This window comes from Melopsittacus undulatus, chromosome 1, assembly GCF_012275295.1.
Source record: "Melopsittacus undulatus isolate bMelUnd1 chromosome 1, bMelUnd1.mat.Z, whole genome shotgun sequence".
Taxonomy (NCBI): domain Eukaryota; kingdom Metazoa; phylum Chordata; class Aves; order Psittaciformes; family Psittaculidae; genus Melopsittacus; species Melopsittacus undulatus.
In genome coordinates this window covers 92,296,122-92,320,765 of record NC_047527.1, presented here as the reverse complement: position 1 = coordinate 92,320,765, position 24,644 = coordinate 92,296,122, and the positions used below count along the sequence as shown (strand labels likewise).

The 24,644-nt window shown below is 38.5% G+C and overlaps 1 protein-coding gene across 2 annotated transcripts; it reads left to right on the top strand.

Annotated features, from left to right (window-relative positions):
* The first annotated feature begins 2,481 nt into the window (after positions 1–2,481).
* DEK (DEK proto-oncogene) lies at positions 2,482–22,195 on the top strand. Of its 2 annotated transcripts, none has more exons than XM_005149874.4 (11): positions 2,482–2,746; positions 4,577–4,726; positions 6,307–6,408; positions 6,868–6,977; positions 9,468–9,562; positions 12,256–12,376; positions 13,472–13,654; positions 15,714–15,846; positions 18,128–18,276; positions 19,611–19,679; positions 20,570–22,195. In XM_005149874.4, the coding sequence occupies exons 2-11, from the start codon at positions 4,588–4,590 to the stop codon at positions 20,579–20,581; spliced, it is 1,113 nt and encodes a 370-aa protein (XP_005149931.2). In that variant the 5' UTR covers positions 2,482–2,746; positions 4,577–4,587; the 3' UTR covers positions 20,582–22,195. The 2 variants fall into 2 exon arrangements, with proteins under 2 accessions (XP_005149931.2, XP_030905580.2); XM_031049720.2 differs by lacking the exon at positions 2,482–2,746 and adding an exon at positions 3,383–3,439.
* The last annotated feature ends 2,449 nt before the right edge of the window (positions 22,196–24,644 follow it).

Genomic DNA, 24,644 nt, shown 5'->3' with positions numbered 1-24,644 from the left:
AAAGGATCAATGAAGCCATTATCTTCTACTTTTCCTCAAGATGTGGTTCTAATGTGCTATGTGTACGACATTAACATGGATAGTTTACTTGGGTAAATCACTTCCATTGGGTAAACATGTCCCTCTTGATGAAGTAATAATCAAATTTCTCATCACAACCTGAAGTAGTCTGTTGTCTTAAAGCATCTGTCTTGAGTCATTTGTGTAGTCCATGGCTTAATGATGAGATATTTTTGCCTCTTTGTGTGTTAACTTCAGGCTTGTCTAATTATGTGTTGTTGGTAAATAATTTACATTTTCCCTTTAAAGACCACAACCATCTGTGATTGCACCAGCTTTAAAAAAATCTAGAAAATGAAATCTGTATCTCTGTTGCCTAAATTGGGACATGATTAATTTACAGTCCCCAGACTTTCCATATGTACACTATATACTGTAGTATTTGTGAAGTATTTTCCTATTCCAGGTTCTATTATTCTGTAGTATTTGTATTACACATATTTACTAGTTTTATTACCAATTCTACGTGACTGCTTTACACATGCCTAAGATAAACAACTCACGTTGGTGTGAGTGACATTTTCCTCATTTCCTCTCTCTTCTTTCCCCCATACTAAGATCCGCCTATTTACAGCTACTCACACTAGCCAACAAACTTCTGGGAGTATAATGTAGGTTTGAGACAGTCATCAGCACTGGCTATTTCACAGCATCACAGTTGGAAGGGACCTTAAAGCTCATCTAGTTGCAAAGCCCCTGCCACGGGCAGCAACACCTTCCACTAAAACAGGTTTCCCAAGGCCCCATCCAACTTGGCCTTCAACACTGCCAGGGATGGGGCAGCCACAGCTACTCTGGGCAACCTGTACCAGTGTCTCACTACCCTCACAGGAAAGAACTTCTTCCTAATATCTAATCTCAATCTCCCCTCTTTCAAGCCATTCTTCCTTGTCCTATCACTACATGCTCCTGTGAAAAGTCCCTCTACTGATTTCCTGTAGGCCCCCTTTAGGTGCTGGAGAATGCTGCTTCTCTAAGCTTCTCGTCTCCAGGCTGAATAAGCCCAGCTTTCTCAGTCTGTCTCCACAGGAGAGGTGCTCCAGCCCTCTTATCATTTTCATGGCCTCCTCTGGATGCTGTAGGAGACTAGTTCCAGCTGTTTCCTTATCCAATCTATTTTCTAAGTACTCCTGACTCCTGCTGAAGGCACACTGAGCTCCTATTTGATTTGAAGAGTAGGTCTTAAGTTCACAGGGAGCAGGACCAGGCCTTTGCCCTTCTGAAGGTCGTCTGTGACCTGTCACATTTCACACAGCTGAGCAGAAGACCTCACTCTTCAGCCCCAGCTTCTACTTTTCTTCCATTTCCTCTCGTTGCCTGCGACCCCTCAGCCTGTCAGCACCGTGGCCGCTGCTCTATGCTTCTCCAGCACCCACAGCCATGAGTAGATGAGGCCGTTACAGTAAAGCAGGGCTGCATGATCCCTTCCCACCACACGGGAGTGGAGGAGCTGTGACTGCACAGGAGGGAAAAGGTGCTTCGAACTGGCGCCCACAAAGCACTGGTGGGGACGGGAATGGCGGAGGAGAGGCTCGGCCTTTCACACACACCCGTGCCCAGCTTCCCTTGTCACCAAAATCCGGGAAATAAACTGTCTAACCAGAATGACAGGTTAGAAAGACAATACTACTTTATTACGGTACTGGGTGCATGGGGGATCGCTCCTCCTGTCATACGCACCAAGAAGAGACAATTTATAGCTTATTTATCTGCATTATATACATATTCATGGTAATTCTGCAAAGTGCCCATCCAGTTCCCATTACTCATTGCATATGGTGATTTGGATAGGTAAGGCTGTGGTGCAGGGGCTGTGGTGCAGGTGCTGGGGATTTTGAGGAGTGGGCTCTGGGGCTCGTGGTGGTCGTTTGGGTAGAAATACCCTCATTCATTATACCCTTTTATGTAACGCTGTTACTGAAGAACACTGGAATGTTTAGTCTTTCCAATTAACTACATGTTTTTGTTTGGTCTAATTTATGATCCTGAAAGATTCCTCGAGTTGTTTTCTTTCATAGCCGTTTACCTTTTTCTTATCAACAGAAAGAAGGCATATCCTGATTTGAGAGAAGACATGGTTCTCTTGTTGCATGCCTTCCTTATCTCCATATCCTCTATACACAGTAAAATACTAGTTTAAGAACTTGTAGCCCTGTCTACGTCTAAGTCTCTATATTCAGTGAAACAGCAATTTAATTTGCTAGCAATTATACAGTTATATACTAATTTAATTCGGTTTGACCCTCCCCGCCTCAGCAGACCCAACTGCTCTGGCGCAGGACCCCCCCACCGGTCGCGGCCTGACGTCACCTGGGAGGGCGGGAGCACGTCGCTCACATCCACACACCCAACAACAGCCTTCCCTGCGCGCGCACCCGGCCCCTCCCCGCTCCGGCCGGGCTGTGGGCGCTGATTGGCCGCCGCCTTCCCGCTTCCTTCTCGCCGTTCGAGAACCCGCCATTTTGAAAACCTTGTTGATTCCGGGGTGCAGAAGGAGAGAGACCGAGCGGCCGACAGACCGGACGGGTGACCGACCGAGCGGCGGCAGGACGCCTGTGTGTGTGTGTCGCTGTGCGTCGCGGCGCGAGGCCCCGCCCTCTCCATCCTCCGGTAACTGTCGCTCCAGCCGCTGTTGCTGCCGCAGCAGCGCCTGAGAAAGGAGATAGCATCTGGGGCTCGAGCTGAGGTGGGTCCCGCCGCCATGGTCATAACGGCGCCCGAGGGCGCGCTCCCTCTTCTCCCCCTGTCACCTTGCCGCGGCCGGGCCGTGCTGGGCTGAGCCGGGCGGAGCGGCCAGGGAGGCGGGGTGACGAGGGGAAATGAAATGGGGCCGCTGCGCAGCTGGACTTCTATCCCGCCGGGAAACAGGCTGTGTGCCGCGGGCGCTTGTCACCGGCCCAGTGGCGCCCAGGGGGCCGTCTCCCTCCCAGACTTCATCTGGGTGGCGGGCTGTGTTTTCCGCCGGAGTTGTCTGCTGGGCGCTCTGTCCGGTCCGGCGGAGGGAGCGGGGCGGAGCGGTGTCGCCGCTTGCTGGTGCGGGGAGAGGGGTGGCGCTTGCCGCTGCCCTGCCGCCTGTTCCTTGGCGGCCGGCTCCTTCCGGCGCTGTCCATCGTGGTCGCTTTCCCCGGCCTCCGACTAGGGAAGGAGACGGGTGGCGAGTCCACTTTTGAAAGGTGTTGGACAAGCGTGGGACGTGTTGTTGCGCACCATTATCTTTGGAGCGGATTGCGGGATACTCCCTGCCCAAAATACCCCTAACTAAAGTCTTCCTAAAGGTGGCTCCCTTTTTCACTAAACAAGTTGTCCTCACTGACCTGGTTGCTGGAAACGCTGAAAAGCCTCTTAATTTTCCTATTCTCCTTCCGCACTCGTTGAAAGGGTAAGGAAAGACAGCTTGTGGTTCTTCACTTGCTTTTCCAGTTGTGCAGACAAATAAAATTCAGTCACATAGCGCAAAATTCGGGTTACTATTCCATGTCAAATTAAATACTGGCAGCAATACCCTGAAAGAGATTTTTTTTTTCTTTGTGATTTAGCAAAGAATAGTAAACTTTCTTTTTCCTATTGGTAATACAACTTATATCTTCTGTCATTTGGAGTGTTGCTGTTCTCTGGCACCTGCTAATATTGCATATAAGCAGTTGATTTAATTGTTCATTTATTTTAAACTCCTACAAATAATACTGACTTTATAGTATTGGAAAAAGAAAGTGTTTAACCATGTGATATTTTTTTTCCACAAGGGCTTATGCAGCTGATGATGTATTTTGTTCCAGATCTGTAAACAGTGAAAGATTCTGAACGCTAAATTATTTTATTTTGCATTCTCAGTCAGTACTTGCCAAAAGTGAGATATTTAAATTTTAAGTTAACATTTAAGCCACTTCAGATGCTAAGAAAAGACTTATTTTAAACATGCTGACTGTGAAGCATTTAGTCTTTTTTTGTTGTAGATCTGCAGATTAAAACCAAAAAGAATTTTCAAACCCTGAGATGTCTCAGCTATCTGAACTCTGAAAGCAGTGTTAATTTTTTCTGAATTGTTCATAACTTTTTCTTTTATCCTTCAGTTCTTATTTCCCATCTTAATATGTAGCTTGTTCAACTTACTAAGAACCTTGTATGCATAGTTAACCATTATCAGAAATAACTATTCGGTTTATAATACAATGCACTAAAATACCTTAAAACATTACAGTTCTCAATAGATAACAGCATCAGCTGCTTTGAATGGGTGTTTCCGAATGCTTCACAAAGACTTGTGTACAGAAAGAATTTATAACCTTTTAAACTGTTGTTAACCAGGCTAGCTGCAGAATGGATGGCAACTATTCCTCAAAAACCTTTTTTATTATGTGTATGCAGAATACTTTAGTGTCTTTAAAAATATGAACAATCGCAATATGAGCATTGTGGTATCATGTAGACAGTAGAAGATGTTTTTTAAAAGTAAGTTTCCTGTATTTATCATCTATAATGCTGTATTGATGGTGGTTTCCCTTACTTGTTTTTATAGAGCCGTACACCATGTCTTCTGTTGCTTCATCAAAAGAAGATACAATGTCATCTGAAAAACCAGATGAGAAACAGTCTGAAACTGAAAACAAAGACAAAGCTGAGGAAAGTGATGAGGAAGAAGAGGAGGAGGAGGAGGAGGAAGAAAAGGGTACTTGTTTTTCCAGTGAATAAGTTGTCCTTTAAAAAATGCCAAGCTTACTGAATGCGTTCTCCTGTAGTTCCAGCTAATTGTACAATTTCGGTTTAGGAGATTCCATGGTATATCTGTCTCATGGGTCATAAATCACTTCCCAGTAGACTGTAACAGGTGACACTAGAAATGGCAATGCTCTTATTCTTCAGGAAAGATTTAAAGAATTGTCAGCATCCTGGGTTCCTACGCTAGGATTCTGGGGGTTTCTTCGTTGTATAAACTTCCAGATGCTTGGAATGGGTAGTGTCCTTTATGAAATTATCTGCATAGAAATGCATATCCAAAAAAGAATTATTTCTTGCCAGTAACACTCTGAAATGATTTATGTTTGCAAAAGAGAGACACTTCAAAAATCTGTGCCATGTCTTTGGAAACAATACGGATGTCTTTGCTTAACTACTATGGATTCATTTACTGGGTACCAAAATTGAATTATATTGGAGGGGGAATATCCCATTTGACTAACTTTGACAGCATAAATCATAGTGATATCGTAGATGAGCAAGCAAGGCAGATTTTGAGTTGTGGTTTGTAATTGAATAGGATAGTCAAGGAATACAAGATGTGATGAAGGAACTTCTATGCAAAAATGTTAATTTCCATCATGAAATCCTGGGCACCTGTTCTGCAAATAAAGGCATCCATGGAAATGGAGCTGCTATATGACACAGTGAAAACTTAAGTCATTCATGGTCTTGGATTCTTAAAAGAGCTAAAGGTTGTCTTTAGGAAAGTAGTAGAAAGAAAAGAGATTATGCTGTTTGAATAGTGTAATTAGAATTAGGCTTTTAGAAACAACTGTTTCTTGTGTACACACAAGTATGTTTTGCTCTGTTTTCACCAGATATGTGTCCAGGCTTGATTATGTTCGTACAGATTTTGAAGCTGCTTTCAGATGTTAAAGCCAGGACAGCACATATATCTAGTGCTAAGGATAGTTTGATTTGAGATCAAGCGTTTGGTTTCTCTCCTGACATGACATTGTTGAAGTAGTGATGTGCAACATATACATAAAACAATGTATTCATTGCTAAACAGTATCAGAATTACTGGAAGTAGTGTTCTTGTAGTATCTGTGACACTTCCTGGCAGTGGGTCACACTGTGTAGCCCTGTGAGGTGTAGTACAGTCCCACTGATCTTGCGTTTCTGCCTTTCTTGCTGATACATGTGAGACCTGCAGTCCAGTAGTGGGAAGAGAAAGTGTCTGCAGCCATGCTGGACTCTCCTTTTGCCCATCTGGTGGTAGTGTTCTCCCCAGGAAAGCTGAAGTGGAGCTGGTGTGTGTTGGTTAAGTTGGATACAGGACTGTGGTTAAGAACTAGACTTCTCTAGTTACATATATATACATACGCAGAGATCCATAGAATCCCATTGACCTATTGGCGAAAGGTTTGAAAGTGTCATAGTAGCTGGTTATATCATAATCCATTTTTGGTTTGCATGTCAAAAATTCGGTGTTGTATTGGTTGTCACTACAGTCAAATCTGCTCATGTAATAAAAAATACTGTGTTTAAGGAAGCTGTCCTTTGCAGAAAAGAGTCTAATTGTTGAAGGGAAAAGGGAGAAAAAGAAGGTTGACCGACTGACTATGCAAGTGTCCTCGTTGCAAAAGGAACCTTTTACAATTACACCAGGTAAGCTTGTCCTGTCACATAAGAACAGTGCGTGTTGGGACTGATAATGAAACCTCTTAAAAGATCAAATCATTTATTTGTTGTAGATGGAACCTAACTTAAGAGTCATTATCCAATTTAAAATTATAAGGCTGTTATATGAAAACCCTCTTTTATTCTATAACGTCAGTTTAAACCGTAAAAGATAATGTTTACACTTACCTGGAATAGGATCTTCAGTACCTAGCCGCCACTAAGAAAGGCAGGAGCAGTTATAATAAAAAGTAAATGTCAGGTCCTTGTACACTGGTGTAGGTACTGTCAAGTAAGGTAGATAAAGAGACTGTCAGGATGCCTAATTGATAGGAAGAGGCCTGCTTAATAACTTCTTTGTTTTTTTAACAGAACAGTACATATTTGAAGTTATGAACACATAGTGATGAACGTGATGAATAGCATAATTGATTTTAATTGTTTCAGGAAAAGGACAAAAACTCTGTGAAATTGAAAGGATACAATTCTTTCTGAGTAAAAAGAAGACAGATGAACTTAGGAACCTGCACAAACTCCTCTACAACAGGCCAGGCACTGTAAGAATTTAAAATCATCTTATACCTGTTATTTCGCATAGTGAAAATGTTTTATTATAGTTTCTTAATTTTTATTTTAGTGGGAGGAGGAGTGGTTTACCTTATGAGGATGAGCTGGAAATACTTTATGGCTCACATGCTATTAGCTGCTGACATGCAGATAATGCTCAAAATACTCCATGTAGTTCTTCTGTTGAACATAGCTTTTTCTTAGAACTTCTATTTGTTTAATGTTTGAACCATGTTAATACATTGCTACTGACCTAGTGATTTTCTCCTTTAGTTTGCATAAAGCAATAGTAAAACTACATTATATGTAAAATCTTAATAGTGATTTTTGGCAGATTTATTTAAGATAGTTAAAATATTAGTGAAAAATTATATGCTTGCATTTGTATTTAAGGATGAAACTTAAAGGAAATACAATAGCAAGTCATTCTTTGAGCTCTTTATGTATCAGTGATTGTGCCTTAAATTTCAGGGTAAATACGACCTATTATACTTGCTAATAGATGGGAAAATGGATGTAGAGAAATGGAAGCAGATTAAATTTTACTACTTCAATACACAAATCATAATTATAGGAATTTGTTTTTAATCTCTGTGTATTTTGGAAACCTGAACATTTAGCACAGAAACCAGGGACTGAAGGCTATTAGTATAGATTCATGCTAGCTCACTAGTAGTACCTCAGACCACTGCTGCTAATGCTTGCTTGTTTAAATGGCAAAGAAAGATCTGTTGCCTCATGTATTCAGAAAAATAACAGTATATATTTACTAAAACCTACTTCTGTGAATTGCTATTTATTCATTATGGCAGTAGACCAGACTAGGGAATTTCTGAGTTGGTGCATTCAAAGTTTTGTAAACTTTTGGATTGTCCTGCAGTAGGATTTAATTGTTTGATAGGGAAGGTACCATGGCAGAACCATGTAACTTTCCCATTTAACTGGCTTTATCATAAAAGTTTTCAAACTGATCAATTTACCCTTCATGAAACCATCTTACCATCTTTGGGTTGAGGTACTGGGATACTGTAACCTCTGAATCCACCTTTCCCCCTTAAGATTGCAGATCTGAGACACACTACAAAGAAACTAACAACTGTTATTAATAGTTTGTTTAGCAATAATAATTTATGTAATAAACTAATAGACACATCTGTTTGCCACTTCTTAATTATGTCCAAATGATGTCAGTTGATACTTGATACTCTTAAACCATATTAATTAGACACAACTGCTGATGAAATACAGCTCTTGCCTTTCTCTCCCATACCACTTGATTACATTTCCACCTCACACCCCCCACACTTTGCTTTGCCCTCCCACATTTAGTCCTTTATTCATAGACTTGTTGGAAAGTCCAGCTGTATTGCTGCAGTATCCCAGTGCTTTGAGTCCAAAGATATAAAAATATACTTATTTGCTTGGAAATATATCAGTATGATTTCATCCAAAACTATATTTAATTGGTATTGCTGGGAACTCAGAATGCTGTTTAACATAATGAAGATGTTGTCTTGTATGCATGTTCTGTATGTGCTTTGGATCATGATTAATGTTTTTAATAAACCATACCAATACCATCTGCAAATTTTCTCTAGGTGCTGGACAAAAATAATTCCCTTTGGGAAAAGGAGCTTAGCTTTGGTAAAATTATAAGCTAATGGAGAAATACCAGGAACAAAATTTGTAGAACTGTTGAAAGTGAGTTCAAATTATTCTTGATAGTGTTAAAAATCTCAGGAGAATGAAAGATTTGGGGATATTTTTTAACTTATTTTTTGGTAAAAAGTGAGAAAGTGAAAACAAATATATGGTGTCTTGATGGGAGCAATTTTCCCATTGTAAAGGCTTTGCAGTGAAAATTAACTCTGTTTAGACTACAAGTATAATGGTAGAAGCTGTAAACCAAGTGGTATGTGAATGCAAAAATTGGTCACGCTAAAGAAAAGGTTCAAAAGTATGATCATGGTCCCATGTAAGACTTCAGAAAAGCAAGTAAAGCAAATCTGCTTTAGCAGATTATATAGTAAAATTAAAATTCACTGTTCTGTAACAGATTTTTGTGAAGTATGCAACAGGCTACATATGTTCATATTTGTGCAAACCTGTAAATAATCACAAAATACATTCTAAGCAAGCTTGAAATGGCAGGTGATTTTTACCCGGGAAGTTACTTAAAGTAACAAGATCACAAGAACTTGGTACTTTTAATCTCTGTATTTTGGAAATCTGAACAGCTAGCACAGAAACCAGGAACTGAATACTGCTAGTACAGATGCATGCTAGCGTGCTAGTAAATTTGTTGTAGTATAGCTACCCTTACATAAATAAAGGCATGTATGTTATCACTTGAAAGGTATAACTTTTTGTCAACAGAAAGCTAAATGCTGGAATAGACTTGTGTGCAAAGTTGATATGTAATTGGATGAAATCTTTTGAAAGTACTTGCATTGGAAAGTAATCTGTGTGTTCTGTTCCAGGTTGCTTCCCTAAAGAAGAATGTGGGTCAGTTCAGCGGATTCCCATTTGAAAAAGGAAGTGACCAATACAAAAAGAAGGAAGAAATGTTAAAAAAGTAATTATTGCTTCTTATCATATCTTGACTCATGTTATACACTCATTTTTGTTTTCAAATTTTTACATCAGATTAAATATAATTTTAAGCTGAATGGCTGTTTCGTAGAGCTCTATGACCTGTTTCTGAGCTGATTTTTATCACACAAACCAATCTCTTAAAGATGATTGTAACTATTACATGCTAACTAGCAGATTTTTTTCCACCAAGTGAGAAGAAAACATTTCCTCAGTGTTGTGAATACATTGTGCCCTGTTCATGCTGCAAACTTGCATCCTTCTATGCCTCAAAACCTTTCTCCTTCACAATCAAAGCTATTTCTGCTTATGTATTAAACATAGTCTTATTCCTAGAATTGCTGTAGCAACTAGTGTATCAATATTTCTTCTTTTACTGTCTCCTCACATTAGCTGCTTTTCTATTAACAGGATAAATGGCTGCAGCTTGATTTTGACTGTTCTGAAAGGGTTTTAAAATGCCCTTGCATATCTGTTCACCTAGTTGTGACAAGAAAAAAAAATAGTAACAAAAGAACTCCTAACTTCCACCCAGTTGATTCTAAATCTTTTTTTAGTGTCAGTTTGTTGTTAGTATGGAGGCTTCCAGAATTAAAAATTTGCAAATCTCCCTTTTTGCAGTTTTCTTGCAAATCTTGGAATTGAAAGATACACAATTTTCTAGGACTAGGGTTTGTGAAATACATGTGAATCTATAAGACAAACTGTCTCAGGATGAGAATATTAACTGTTTCAGAGTGGTTTTATTGGATAATGTTTTCCTTTATCTGCAGACAGTCACAAAATATTTTTGTACTTTTTTTTTGTTGTATTTTCAATATGAAGGAACTATTAGTTAAGTTTTATTACTCTTTACTCTTCAGCAAGTACTCTGAAACCTGACTGTTCCATTAAGCCCTGCATGGCTGCATTACTGTGTTAAATTATGCTGCTGTTCATAGCTATGTATGAGATGCTGCTGATTAGATTATTAATTAATTCTGTGTGGTTGATTTCTACCCACACTACACTTGCATGTCATCATGTTTTAACACAATTGAACAAGGTGAACAAAGGACAAAATTTATTTTGCAGAATCTGACTATTCCGATTATAAATTAGAAAGAATGAGGGTTGAGGTTGATGTGTGAATTAGAGTTCTTGTATTTTACAAGTCAAAAATACTTGCTGTGGAAATTACGGACTCAGAACTTTGTGTGCGCTTGTTTGTTCCACATTTGAACTGCATTTTAATACCTAGGACTGCTGTTACCTGCAGATGTACCATCGAAGTGTTAGACATATGAGAGGTTGGTTCCAAGTTAAAATACAAGGAAAACTGCCATGTGTAAAACAGGTTGTAAGCAATTTCAGTTAAAGCATCAATAGAACCTTAAAATCCTAAATTCAGTATACAAGGTCTTGAAAGTCTGAAACAAACTTCGACACTATGAAGTTTTAAAATCTCTTAACAAGTTAGTTTGCTTTAACTCTATCGTATTATTGTCTTTCAAAATGCAAGAGACTGACTTTGATTCTGCAGGAATACCTTACAAGTATTCAGTGTATGCCCAGAAGCTAAACAGGAAGGCTTTCTACACAGTAAGATCACACAAAACTTTTTATAAAAAGGCTATAGCCTTGTCTAGAAAAGTGATTGAAAGCATTTATTTCATTGTTGGAAGGATGGTGGATGAACTATACTTTGAGGTTGGGAGATACATCAGCCCTGTCAAAATTTCCTCTTCCCATGCCCTAAAATATCAGAGAACACATTTGTTCTGCCCCCTTAAAAGTCTGATTTTTAAAGGGACAGTCTGAAATGAAATGCTACTTCAGGGAAGTTGTAGGCCACCATGGAGTAGCTGCACTCGCTTTAAACAAACAATAATAAATAAACAGTAAAAAAGAAGTTTTCTTTTAATTTGATTATCAGAAATGGCTTTTAAACTTGCAAAAAATGGTCAGACAACAAAATCTACTTTTCGGGCAGCATTGTACAAAATGAGTGAAAATTATAAGCATTTGAAGGGAAGTAACAGGTAGAATAAGTAGGGGTTTTTTTGGTTTTGTTTTTAAAATCTCATCATGCTTCTGTTCTGATGTTGTACCCTCACAGGATCTGACTCTCTCTTCACTTTTTTCAGTGCCAGTGGAACAAATGATAAAGTGGGGCAACTGGTTCAAGATCCTTTTGGATCTTGAAGGGGGTAAATGTCAGAGATCTTGAAGGGGGTAAATGTCAGAGTTTCTCCTAACCTTGTGTCTTCACCAAAGGTACTGCCATAAGGGGGTAAGGAACCAGGGAAATTTAATTAAAGGAAGACCCCATGGTCTTGCAGCCACTGGATACATTGTCCCAAGACTGATTCTTTCCAGTGTGGTAGGTTAGGAAAGATGCTGGAGAAGATTTTCCTCCTCTCTCACATAAGATTTTATACCTTTTTTTTTTACATATATATCCTACTTTACACACATACAGATTTGGGATTTTTGCTTTATTTTGCTTTATGCAAAGGGGTGTTGTTTCTTTGTGTAAGATAGGTAAGACTGGAAATGTAGTTAAGTGTTCGGTCGCAGACACAAACTAGATGGCAGCTTCAAGGAGTCAAATGTTGACTAGTTGTTTAGGATGTGAATACTGACGTTTCTCTCTTTTTTTTTCTTTTTTTTTCTTGTTTTTTCTTTTCTTCCCAGATTTAGAAATGCAATGTTGAAAAGCATCTGCGAAGTTCTCGACTTGGAAAGATCAGGTGTTAATAGTGAGCTTGTAACCAGAATCTTAAACTTCTTAATGCATCCAAAATCTTCAGGCAAGGTGAGATGAAGGTTGTTACACTCACTTTTACAGCTCTGTTCTGAGGAAACATGCAGCTGTCTTTATTGTTTATTATTTGCATGTTATCAGTGGTGATACAGTTATGTTGTACCTACTGAAGTAGCAGTGGCTCTTGAAAGAGAGTATTTCTATTCTTGCAGGCATCTACAATGGGGTGAGAGCTTAGACACTATATGCTTATATGTATGTGCCCCTGTTAATACACTGTTAGTGCACATAAGTGTATGTAGTCAACACAGGAAGCTGTACCCAAGTACCATAAGCAGCTTCTGCTTTATGGGTGAAAAGAGGGGAATAAACATAATATGTGATCAGGAAAGTAAAAAAAAAAAGGTGTCAGCAAAGGAATAAAACATCAAAGGACAGGAAAATAAGCAGTCAGATGTTGCCTGGGTATGCTACAAGTTGGCAAGTGAATGTGATCACATTTTGTCATCTCAAGATGAAATTTGTTGTAACGCTAGGAAAACTTGCTTTAACTAGTATATGCTTGTGTACTAGATTCTGCTGCCAAGACTACAAAACTCTATTGATACTGGCATTTCAGTTTTTAATCTAAAAGCAATACTTGAATAGTTAGACTGTTGATCATTAAATTCTGCATGCTGACTTAGGTGCACTGGTACTGAGTGACAACAAAATGCAGTTTTGCATAAGACATGTCAGAATTCCTGCCTTTGAGTCTTCAGAAGAGTTGGCAGCTAATTTGTTACCAGAAAAAAGTACTTTTATGAGTTGGGAGGATATAGGTAGGTAAAAGGTTCCTGCTAGATTGCTTTTCTTGCTTCCCTTCCCTAATCCCCAGCCTCTGAAGATTTGTTTGGTTAGGGGAGTGAAAGGGGTGCTTAGCTTAGAACTGAAATTTCATTTTACTCAGCTCTATCTCTGCAATGAATTTCTGCTTAATACGAAATGTTATGGCTAAAGTTTAGTATATAAAATAGTCCTGGGTTTTGTTACCAAGACTCAGAGACCTCTATATTTGTTTACTTTCATGTGAGTTGAAGTAATTTATATTTTTTTTAAATTCACTTTTGTATTGGTACTTGAATTACACACATCCTTGTTTCTCAGCCATTGCCAAAGTCCAAAAAAACACCAAGCAAAGGTGGCAAAAAAGAGCGCAGTAGCACTGGAACAACAAGAAAAGCAAAACACACCAAGTGTCCAGAGATCTTGTCAGATGAATCCAGTAGTGAAGAAGATGAAAAGAAAGAAAAAGATGATTCTTCAGAAGAGAAAGAAAGTGAAGATGAGGTAATGAGGATTTTTGTTTGCTTTTCAACATAGGACTAAAGACATGTCTGCAATTTATCATTACATAGTTGTTCTTGATTGGTAACTCTTGGAACACAGTTGGAGGGTAAGTGATGTTAAGCTGAATGAATAGTTAAAAAAAGAAAGGAAACATCTGCAATTTGTAAGGAATTTTCATCATTTTTTAGTGTTAGAGAATCAACAAGATAAAAGCCAAAGTTTCTGATCCGTGGATATATGTATGCACCTTATAAAACCATTCATTCTACATCATTTTGGATTAGCCAGGATTTCAGGCATAATTGATTGTATTTCTTCTATCATCTGTGATGACTTTGTAGTTTCATAAAAATTACTAATATCTATTTATATGTTTTTTTCTGTGTAGGGTATGATTGGATAGGTATGACTTAAGTTTAAATTCAGTAAATTTCTCTGGTCTACCTACCTGCATTGGTTTTGGGTCTTTGTTCCATACTTCTGGATTTTATGTTCTAATATCTCTTTTAGGATTCTGTGTCTCGAATCATAATGATAGAGTAAGCAACATAGTAAGCAGCCTAACAAAGATCCCTGCAACCTCCAAAGTGCTCAGCAATAGTTGAGCAGACTGGAGTCTTTGGAAACTGAAGTTGAATTGCATAAAAGCTTAAGTATTACAAGAGCACTAGTATGTCAAATTAGCTTGAATGTAGGAAATCAAATGGAAAATGGCTACATTTGTACAACTTTAAGATTGCAGCATTAAAAGAAAAAGGGGAAAAAATGTTAGGTTTATGGCACCCTTTAACATACCACAGGTTGAAGAATGTAGGCATCAAAGCATTGCTGCCCCAGCTTGTGGGAATCCTCCACATGGAGTGACGGGAATAGATTGTCCTCAGAGTTGTGTATCTTTTGATTGCAACTCTTCCCTTAAGCAATTGTCGTGATTTAAGCCCAGCCAGTAACTCAGAACCATGCAGTCACTCGCTCACTCCCCCCCCCGCTCCCAGAGGGATGGGGAGGAGAATTGAAAGAATTTAAATCCCATGGGTTGAGATAAGAACACTCCAGTAACCAAGGTATAATACAAAACTACTGCTACTATTACCACCAGTAATAATAATTATAAGGGAAATAACAAGGGGAGAGAATATAAAACTAAAAGGGGAAAAGGAAACAATAAACATAAGTGATTCACAATACAATTGCTCACCACCCAGCGACCAATACCCAGCCTGTCCTAAGCTGCAATCTGGGCCTTCCAGGTGACTCCCCCCCCCAGTTTATAGACTGGGTATGAAATACCCCTTTGGCTTGTTTGGGTCAGGTGTCCGGTTTCTGCTTCCTTCTGGCTTCTTTTGCCCCTCCTTGCTGTCAGACCATGAGAGACTGGAAAGTTCTTGGTCAGAGTTAGCATTACTTAGCAAAAACTAAGAAACATTGGTGTGTTATCAGAGCTGTTCTCAAACTAAAGTCAAAAACACAGCACTGTGCCAGGTTCTAGGAAGGAGAAATAATAACTGCTACAGCTGAACCCAGGCCAACAATACAAAAAGTCTTAGTTATCTGGAAGCAAAAGATACCTGAAATACTTCTGTGTGCTTGGGGAGTGTAATTATATAAGAAATTGAAATCTGAGTCCCAGGTTTGTCTTCTGACTTTGTACCTGGTGATTGAGCTTTTAGCAGAAATTTGAAAGCTGAAAAGTTGAAAAATCTTTCATTTTCACTTTTTAAAAGTTAAATAAATCTTTACAATTATTTAATGAGCTAATTATAAGTAATTACAAATAGAAAGCTGTAGCACAACCAAACTGCTAGTGCCATCAGAAAGTTCTCACTGTTGAAGCTTAAGAGTCCACATAGAACAATGTGAAATCTAAAACAATGCCAGAATACTGTTTATGGGCACATTCCCCCTGTAGCATATGGGTAGAAATTGCCAGCAAAACTCAGTAATCAAGTTTGCTGATGTAGTTTGTATTGACATTAATAGTAGTATCTATTGTGGAAAAGGTGTATGTATTGTTTGGGTAGAAGCCATCATTTTGATCTTCTGATTTTCTTCTCTATAGCCTCCTAGAAAATCATCTAAAAGAGAAAGATCTAAAAAGAATACTTCCAAAACCAAGAAAGCTGTGAAGAGTGCGAATGTCAAGAAGGCAGATAGCAGCACTACTAAAAAAAGTCAGAACAGCTCTAGAAAAGGTAAAATGCTTTAAATCTTTCATTGTATGTTGACTTGTGGCTTGAGTGGCATGCTTATTGGAAAGCAAGATTTTGCACCTAAATGTGAAAGAAGAAAATAGAACTTGGTGGATCCTTGGCTTGCTACTTGATGGTTTTTTCCTTGTAACAGCAATTAAAAAAGGTGTTTGTTGGGAATACTTTGTCACTTCTGATGAGTACATATATATACTTTGTGTTTGCATATAAACTGAAAATACCAGCTTAGTTTTCCTTTCAGCTGGAAGAATGCTAGCAAAATTCTGTTGGTGCATCTTTAATGACTTCACACAAATCTTGTAGATCCAGAAGTATATATTCCCACTGTACATGTCCTTTGTTCAGCAGCTTGTTGTGGGATTTGTTAACATAAAATATGGGTTCTACATGTGTTCTATTGATATGCATAAAAGCTATCCATATATTAAGTTTATTAATACCTGTGTAAAGATTGCAGCAGTGCAGGTGGGGACAGTGGCTTCTTTCTAAGCAGCTTTGCAGAAAAAGATCAGGGTGGGGGGGGCAGGTGGTTCTCACAGACGGCAAGTCAAACCCAATTTGGCAACGTGCCCTTTTGATAAGGAACACTGGCAGCACTCTGGGCTGTTTCAGCACATGTGTAGCCAGCAGCTTGAGGGAAGTGACTCTTACCCCTTATTTGGCCCTTGTGAGTCTGCCTCCAAGAGCAGAGTCCAGCTTTGTGCTCCTGGGTGCATGATAAACACGGACATAATGGAGCGAGTCCCATGGAGAGTCACCAAGATGGCCAGGGGACTGGAGCACATGATACAGGGAGAGAAGCTGTGGGAGCTGGGCTTGGTCAGCCGTAAGAAGAGATGGATAAAGGGGGATCATAGTGTGGTCTGCAACTATTGAGTGGAAGAACATGGGGAAGGGAGGACCAAGCTCTGCTTGGAAGTGCACCATGAGAGGATGGGAGGCACCAGGCAGAAGTTGCCACCAAGGAAATTGCAATTACAGGTATGAGGCAGAAAAGCTTCACCATGAGGTTAGTCACATGGAAACGGCCTGGAGCAGTTGTAGAATCCATGTTGTTGGAGATGTTCAGAATTCAGCCTGGCAGGGCCCTGAGTAACCAGTTACGCTTGGCCCTATTTTGAGTAGTGGCTTAAACCAGATGATCTTCATAGGTCCTTTCTCACTTTAAGTTCTCTTGCTTTCTGAGGTAACAGCCATGCCTCTGTCACAATTGTAGTACGAGTTATTAATGTAACATATATTAATGCTTCAAACATACTTCATTTAATGCCATTAATCGACATATGCATGCTATGGCAGGCATCAGTTCAGATTAATTACCCTGGTTTTCAGCATGTTAAGAAAAGGAATGGTTAAACTCTTATGTGTAGAATTATGCTGAACTTCCTTCATAGCTTCATTTCTCAACACAGTTAACTGGCCTGTGCTGAACTCTGTATTTTCAGATTGGCTGCTGGCAGTACTAATGTGACTGACTGTGTGTGTACATTTTAGTTTGTCATCAACACGCACACATAAAAATGTCATGTGTTTTGCATATAAGCTGTGTAATATATTCATAATTTCTTTTGTACTCATTCTGTATTTCTGTTTTGAGTGTATGTTCTTGGTACAAAATTCAAAATGTTAAGTAGGCCTTTCCGTGAGCTCATTATCTACATTGTTTGGCATCTGCTCTAATATTTTTGTTGTTGTTGGCAGTGCAGGAACTGAGTGGAGTTGTTCAGTCAATTTTTTTTGCTGCTGGAAGAGATTGTAGGAGTGCCCTATGCCTCTTGACTGAACTTCCTTTATGGGTCTCTTAATGTGTTGTTGTGGTTTTTCTGATAGCATGTTCAGTAATGCAGCATTCCAGAATTACAAGACCCTTGTACACAGCACTGCTGGGTGAAGAAAAAAAATTCAAACTCCTTTTTAAAGCAAATAAGTACTTTTTTTTTTTTTTTTTGTTAGGGGCCATGAGATCTCAATTTAAAATTGTTATGATAAACCACTTTTTAGCTTGATAGATTAATCTGTCCCATGCCTTTCAGAATACATATTGATTTGTAAACTGATAGTTCATCAAGAGCAGTGCAGATTCATAAATAAATGTAGTGCTGACAGTGTTACCTTTATCTTCAAATGGATGGTCTGGCAAGATGTCTGTTTAAAGGGAGAGCATCTGCATCGCATATTTGGGGAAAGTTCTGATAGTTTTGGAGGAAGAAAACAGGCAAATTGAAAACCTTTTATTACAACTCAAATTATTCTTCCTATCTAGAAAGCGAGTCTGATGATAGTTCAGATGATGAACCTTTAATTAAAAAGCTGAAGAAGCCACCCACAGATGAAGAAATTAAAGAAACTGTCAAGAAGTTGTTGGCCAATGCAAACTTGGAAGAGGTCACAATGAAACAAATTTGCAAGGAGGTAAGCAAGTATGATATTGCAGTTTCATTTTAGGCAACAGGTTGTCTGTGAACTTACTTTTGTCATTGTATCAGAAGTGGAGGTTTGCACTTTGCCAAGTGGTTCAGAAACAAACTAGTTTTGCATTGATTTGTTTACTTTCTAACACCTTTAACAAGGAGAGCTTTAATCTTAAGGAATGCAACACTGATACCCAACATTAGAATTGAAATCCCCAAAGTAAAAATAGCTACATGGAAAGCAGCAGTATTACCTCCAAAACAAATGCCATGTACTAATTGAGGTCCTTTCCAATCCTAACTATTCTATGATTCTATGATTTGAGATGTTGAGAGGGTGCAGGAGCTTACTACTGTCAAAAGGGGTGGGCTGTGTCCTGCTCTCTGTAAATTTCTCCTACTCACTTTGTTCTCATTCTACATATGTGCTCTTTCTGAGTCCATTCAACTCTCGTCTATCAGCAAAACAGTTAATAGTTTTTATCTGCGTTAGTTGAGTTGAATGAATTCAGCAAGGAATTCATTGTCAGGACAGGTGCCAGCAAGGGTCTATGTGGCTGGGAAAGGTAGGGAAATGTTACTACACACAGACAATACTGTTTACCTTGATGTTTTCTATAGTCAAACTGTGTGTTTGTTTTCCTGGTATTTCAATGAGGTTGTCTTAAGAAAATGAAACCAGAAATTATGAGAAAACTATTTATATTCTGTACAAACTTTTTGTCACAGTCATTTTCTAGTCTTTCTAGAAGTCTGAAATTTGGTATACTGAACTAAAATGTTTTGCATTGGTTGTCAGTGTTGGCATCTGTTTCTTGTTTCTTTGGTCCTCTCCCACCCAGTTAACCAAAAAATAGTTGTAGAATAGCACTCAGATACATTGGCTTTTCTGTTAGTCACCTGAAAGGATCACAGTTTTACTTACTAACAAACAAAAAAAAAGTAAACATCAGGATTTGATATTTGTTTGGCTTTCTATGCTAGTGTGGGGGTATCTGACACTTAGAGAGCATGTCAGACAAAGACTGGAGAATTCTTACTTGCCTGAGAAGGCAAGCTATGCATTCCAGTTTACTAATGTGAAAAATTATAGCATGAGTTTTGTCAATGACTAAGCATTAAAAAGAGTATTTAAATATTTATGTGGTCAAAATAAAGACAGAAAATAACTTGTTCACTTCCCATAATTAACAGAGGGCATTTTGGTATATCAGAAACACCAGGTTTTGCCCTAATTTCATTTAAGCAACTTCTGTTAATAAAGTACATTGAATGAAAGTAATTTGAGATTTTTTTTTTGTGTGTGTTTTCTTTTGTTACTTTTTTTTTTTTTAGGTGTATGAAAACTATCCTAGTTATGATTTATCTGACAGGAAAGACTTCATTAAAAAAACAGTCAAAGAGGTAAAAACTTTATCATTTAGAAAATGTGCTGGGTTGGGGTGGTTTTTTCTTCAGCCTTTTAGAAAGGAGTGTGGCATCCTCTCAGTTTTAATAGCGTCCTGTATAGTATTGGAAGCTTAGTGGTCCAGTAAACCTGAGCTCTGGTCCTAATTTGACTTTTTTTTTTTTTTCCTTTTGTATCTCTACTACTGTCATGAGTTTCTTTGGTAAACAGAACTTAAAGCTATCATGCTGTCATCATTTTTTATGACTTTTACTCTCTGAAAGCTATTCATTTGCTTTAAATGACAGCCTTGACTGCAAGGGTGCACTGTAATCTATGCACTGACCACATACATATTTTCTGTAACAATGCGTGAGGTTGTGTAAGTTCTGCAGACCTGCAAGCTTTGGCAAGGAGAGAAGGCAAAAAGAGGATAGGTAGTTTTTCTCTGCATTTGCTCCTGGTAGCTCAGTTATTATGTTGCCTTCAGGTTTGCTGCACTGAATATTAGTGATCTAATGTGTTCATGACAAAGGATTTGTAGTCTGGTCTGTGGTGGTGATTAGTTAAAAAAAATGTCAAGTTCAGTTACTTTTGCTTGCCCCCAAACTAAAAATGGAACCTGAGAAGTGAGGTTTTCATAGCAGAGTTAATAAAGTAACTTTCTCTTGTGGCTTCATTTGCATATGTTGATACATGGCTATCAAGAAACAGTTGTCTGTGTGCTGTGTGTACATGTGTCATTATCAGTGAAGGTGTAAGCAGTTTGTTTGCTGTAGGGATGTTCCTGGGGGTTTGTGATAGCTAAAGCAGAGTGCATTTTTTTGATAGTATGATGGAAAAGGAGTAGTAGCTGTATGTAACTGGATTGAGAGAAAGGAGAAAACTAATACACTTCTCTTTTCAGTTGATTTCATGATCTGATTTGACTGGGGAATGAAGATTCCTGGTTTTATGTTCCAATGGATTTGAAGATTTGATAGGCACCAGCAAAAGGAATGTGTGTTACCCTTGGTGGTATTTAGTCAGAGCTGATTCTGCTGATCTAATGTTAAGAGTGTTGATGTAAATTGCTTTGTGTGTCTTTTTGTTTTAGTTTGAGTTTTTTTGCTTGTTTTGTTCTGGGTTTTTTTTTTGGTGGGGAAACAAAGCTGCATTTGATGCAGGTTTTAGTTGAACATACTTAAGCTTCGTGCATGGCAATAAATGTTTCTTTTTTATAGTTTTTGTACATTTCGAATTGCTTTGTATAATTAGATTCATTAGAACCATCATAGCTTTTCAGTGTGGATTACTAGCTTGCAGGAGATTTTAAAATCAAGTAAAATGAAAGCTGCTTATCTACACATACACATGCAGAGACTGGATTATTGCAGTATTAGTTATAAAGATATTTTGAATACATATCCCTTCTGAAAATAACAAGAGTTAGTCACGTTAATCTCTTTTATATTCTGATACATTCTATAGATGCAGAATTATTCTGAATCTAGATTATTGTCTTGCATGTGTAGGCACTGAGAGAACTGTCAAAGCATGGTAACTAATTGGCATAAAGATGTTATTTTTGTACTTTCAAAAGGCTTTTTGTTGTGTATATAAAGTTATTTCAGATTTCTTTTGTGCAAATCAGTTTTTTTAATCTTGTTATCTTAGAATTTATGACATGAAATGTCAGTGTTCAGCAGTGAGGCTATGATGAAAAGTGGTATGCAGAAGTTTCATGAAGCTACAAACAAGTGGAGGTTTTATGATGTTTGTCCTATCTTGCCTTGTACAGAAACTAAGCTGTAGTTTTATACTTAAGCTTTTCAGCTTATAACTTTGTATAAAAGACTACAGATATATTTGTTTCAATGGCTTGAGAAAGTAAATAAAACCCTCCACAGGCTGTAGAAAAATTTGTAAAGGTCACTTTGCAAAAAAATCTTTAGTGTCTTGACTTGATAGCCTAGCATCTTGGAAGTGGGTTTCCAAGATGTACAGCTGGGAGGCTCAATAGTTTTGGAAATCCACAGCGGGGCTTTTGTGTCGGATAGCGCTGATGTGTGTGGTTAAGTTCTCTTCTGTATGCGAAAGCTCTTCTGAACCTGAGCCCTCGTGCTTCGGCATAGACAATGGTACTTTTAAAAAAGCCTGTGGTCCTGAACTTTGGCCCACAGCTTTTCAGATCAAAGTGAACTCATTGCATAAGTTTTTGTTCTTTAAGTTTCTGTTCTCCATATACCTTGGGAAATCCTACACCTAACAATTATGAAACTAATAATTGCCAAAGTGTGGGCTGCCATTAATGCCATGAGCACAGAATCTCTCTGACTGTAGTATTGCTGAAAGACAAAGCATATTTTTTGAATTTTATTGTACAGTTGGGAAATATGGGTTCATAAAAGATTTAAATTCTGAAAATGTTCAGCCAGTTAGACTATTATTCTTAACATACTTTTTGAATTTCTTTGTGTGTAATGGTTTATAATAAGGCTGAATGTAATGGGGGGGTTTTGTATTCAATAAATGGCTTTCACAAAAATGTAAATCAATTTCGATGGTCTAATATTTGCTTAAATGTATAGTAAAAGAAAAAAAATCTGTACAGAAACAAAGTTGTTTTCATCTCATCTTGTAGAAACTAGTCAAGCCTTTTTCATCAGGCTTTTCTGTTTTAAAGAGACTATTGCTGAAATGTGTGTCCTTGCACCAGTGTACAATTCTTTTTTTTTTATATGTTCTGTAAGGTTGGTTTGTTTTTACTTGTTTGGCGCTTTTTTTTTCCTCCTTTCCTTGAACTGCCTTAGGGTAAAAAAACACTTTTTCATTTACAAATAAAAGCAACAAAAGTTTCCAAGTCCTACTTAAAAGCAGAAAGTTATTTCAAATTTTCTTGGGTTTTGGGATGGATTCTCTACAAACACTTGAACTGCTTTGTGATTTTTAGGTAAATATACCAGTTAGTTTCAGTTGTGTGGGTCAGGAGGTGTTCTTAAGATGAGTGACTCACAAGTATAAAAATTCTAACAAAAAATTACAAAAAGTTAGTGCACTTCTATTCATTGTATGTACACATTTCTTGCCACTTTGGAATTGTGCAGATGGAATGGAAGTGAACTTAGCATCCTTCAAATACTTTGTTTCAATCCCTTAACTATAACTCAGTGTAGTCCTCAACAGAGAAGAAATGACTGAGCTGTTTCCCTGCTTACCTGTACCAGTCTGGCTGCAGCTGAGACAATATTCCAGTTCTTTCTACAACTGGCGGAAAGACTGCAGCACAATACTAAAAGGTAAATAAAATGTCTTGCTTATCCTGATGCTGTTGGATTAAAAACAGCTAATAAGAGCTCTAAATCCTGTACAGAGGTGCTCATAAAAATAGGAACTGGGTAACTAAAGAAAAGGTATAATTAGTGTTCAGGCATATACCTTCCAGGTGCTTAAGATTATGTCCTGACTGTTGTATTCTAGAAAAAGTCCTGACATTTTGATTGCTTACAGCGCAATTCCTGCAGTCCAGTATATTTGTTCCTCTGTTTAGTTCAGTTTTTGCTATTCAGTATTTTGGTTAGTGACCTGGAAAACCTCCCAAGTTAACATGAGTGACTTGCTTGTATCAACAACTGTTCTGAAGACTGGGCCTGGCACCTGAGATAGCAGTGTATGGGCCCTGTAGAAGGGTGGAGAGGGCTAGGAGGGGAAAGGGAAGAATAGAAATTTTGTGTGAAGAGGTTACATGTCTGTAGGAAAAGAGCTGAATTGGAGTTATGTGGTAACCCATGGTACATTGCTCAGTCATATCTAACAGGGATGAAATTAGGAAGATGCAGCTTTACGCAACATCCTACTTTTTTTCTGGAAGCTCTAGGCTAATGGCCTTCTTGGGCCTAGCAGGCTGCTTATAGCATCTGTGTTCCTACTGCATTATCGTGTTACAAGGCATATGACAGCAAGATATATGAATGTCTGGGTTTAGATTAGCCACTACTAAGATGGAACTAAGATGGACTTTAAAATAACCTTTTTGGAGGCCAGTGCTTAATCTGGCTAAATGATGGCCCTGGCAGTCAGCATGGTGATTTCTGATAAGGTGTGTTAGCTCTGCTGTTGTTTCAGAGAGACAGTGACTCATAACCACTTGGGTAGATCTAATTATTCCTGTTTCCAAATAATGAAGTTGGCCATAGTCTGCAACTACCAAATAAGAGAGCATGGGAAAGGCAGGGCCAGGCTCTGCTTGGAGATGCACAGTGAGAGGATGGGAGGCACCAGATGGGGCAGAAAAGCTTCACCGTGAGGTTCCTCACAAGAAGATGGGACCTGGGGCAGTTGTAGAATCCCTGTTGTTGGAGATATTCAGGACTCAACCTGGCAGGGCCCTGAGCAACCAGTTCCACTTGAACTTCTTCCAAGTAGTGGCTTAAACCAAATGATTTCCAGAAGTCCTGGTGTAAGAGGATGGCAATATTAAGTAACTTGCCCTGCCTTTTCACCTGACCTTGTTCACTGCATTGCACCCCTTTGTAGACTCACCACTTTTATTTCCAGTTTAAGTTTTGGACAGGTGGGCTAAAAGGAAAATAATTCCTTCACACCAGCTGTTTTCTGGGAGGACTGGCATTCCTAGGAGGAGTGTGATGAAATCTACTGATTTGCACTTAATTTTAAAAGCAGTTTTAGTATTTTGTTTCAATTTCAAAAATTGTTACTGAATTGTTATTGAATGAAGTTAATGTTTTCAAGACCAGTGTCAAGTGTAATGATAATAATTTTCCTGCCAGGAGATAGTAGGAGAACAAAGTGCATTTTTGGGATACAAACTTTGAATTGCTAATCAAGTATGACAGGGTTAGGGGAAAGCAGTCAGTCTTCCACACCATAATGCTTTCACTGGTTCAGACCTACATGTGTAATTGGTTGAAACAGACTTTCAAAGGAAGTACCAGTTTGGGGTGGGGTTTTTTGTTGTCTGCAGTCAGACTTAAACACATAAC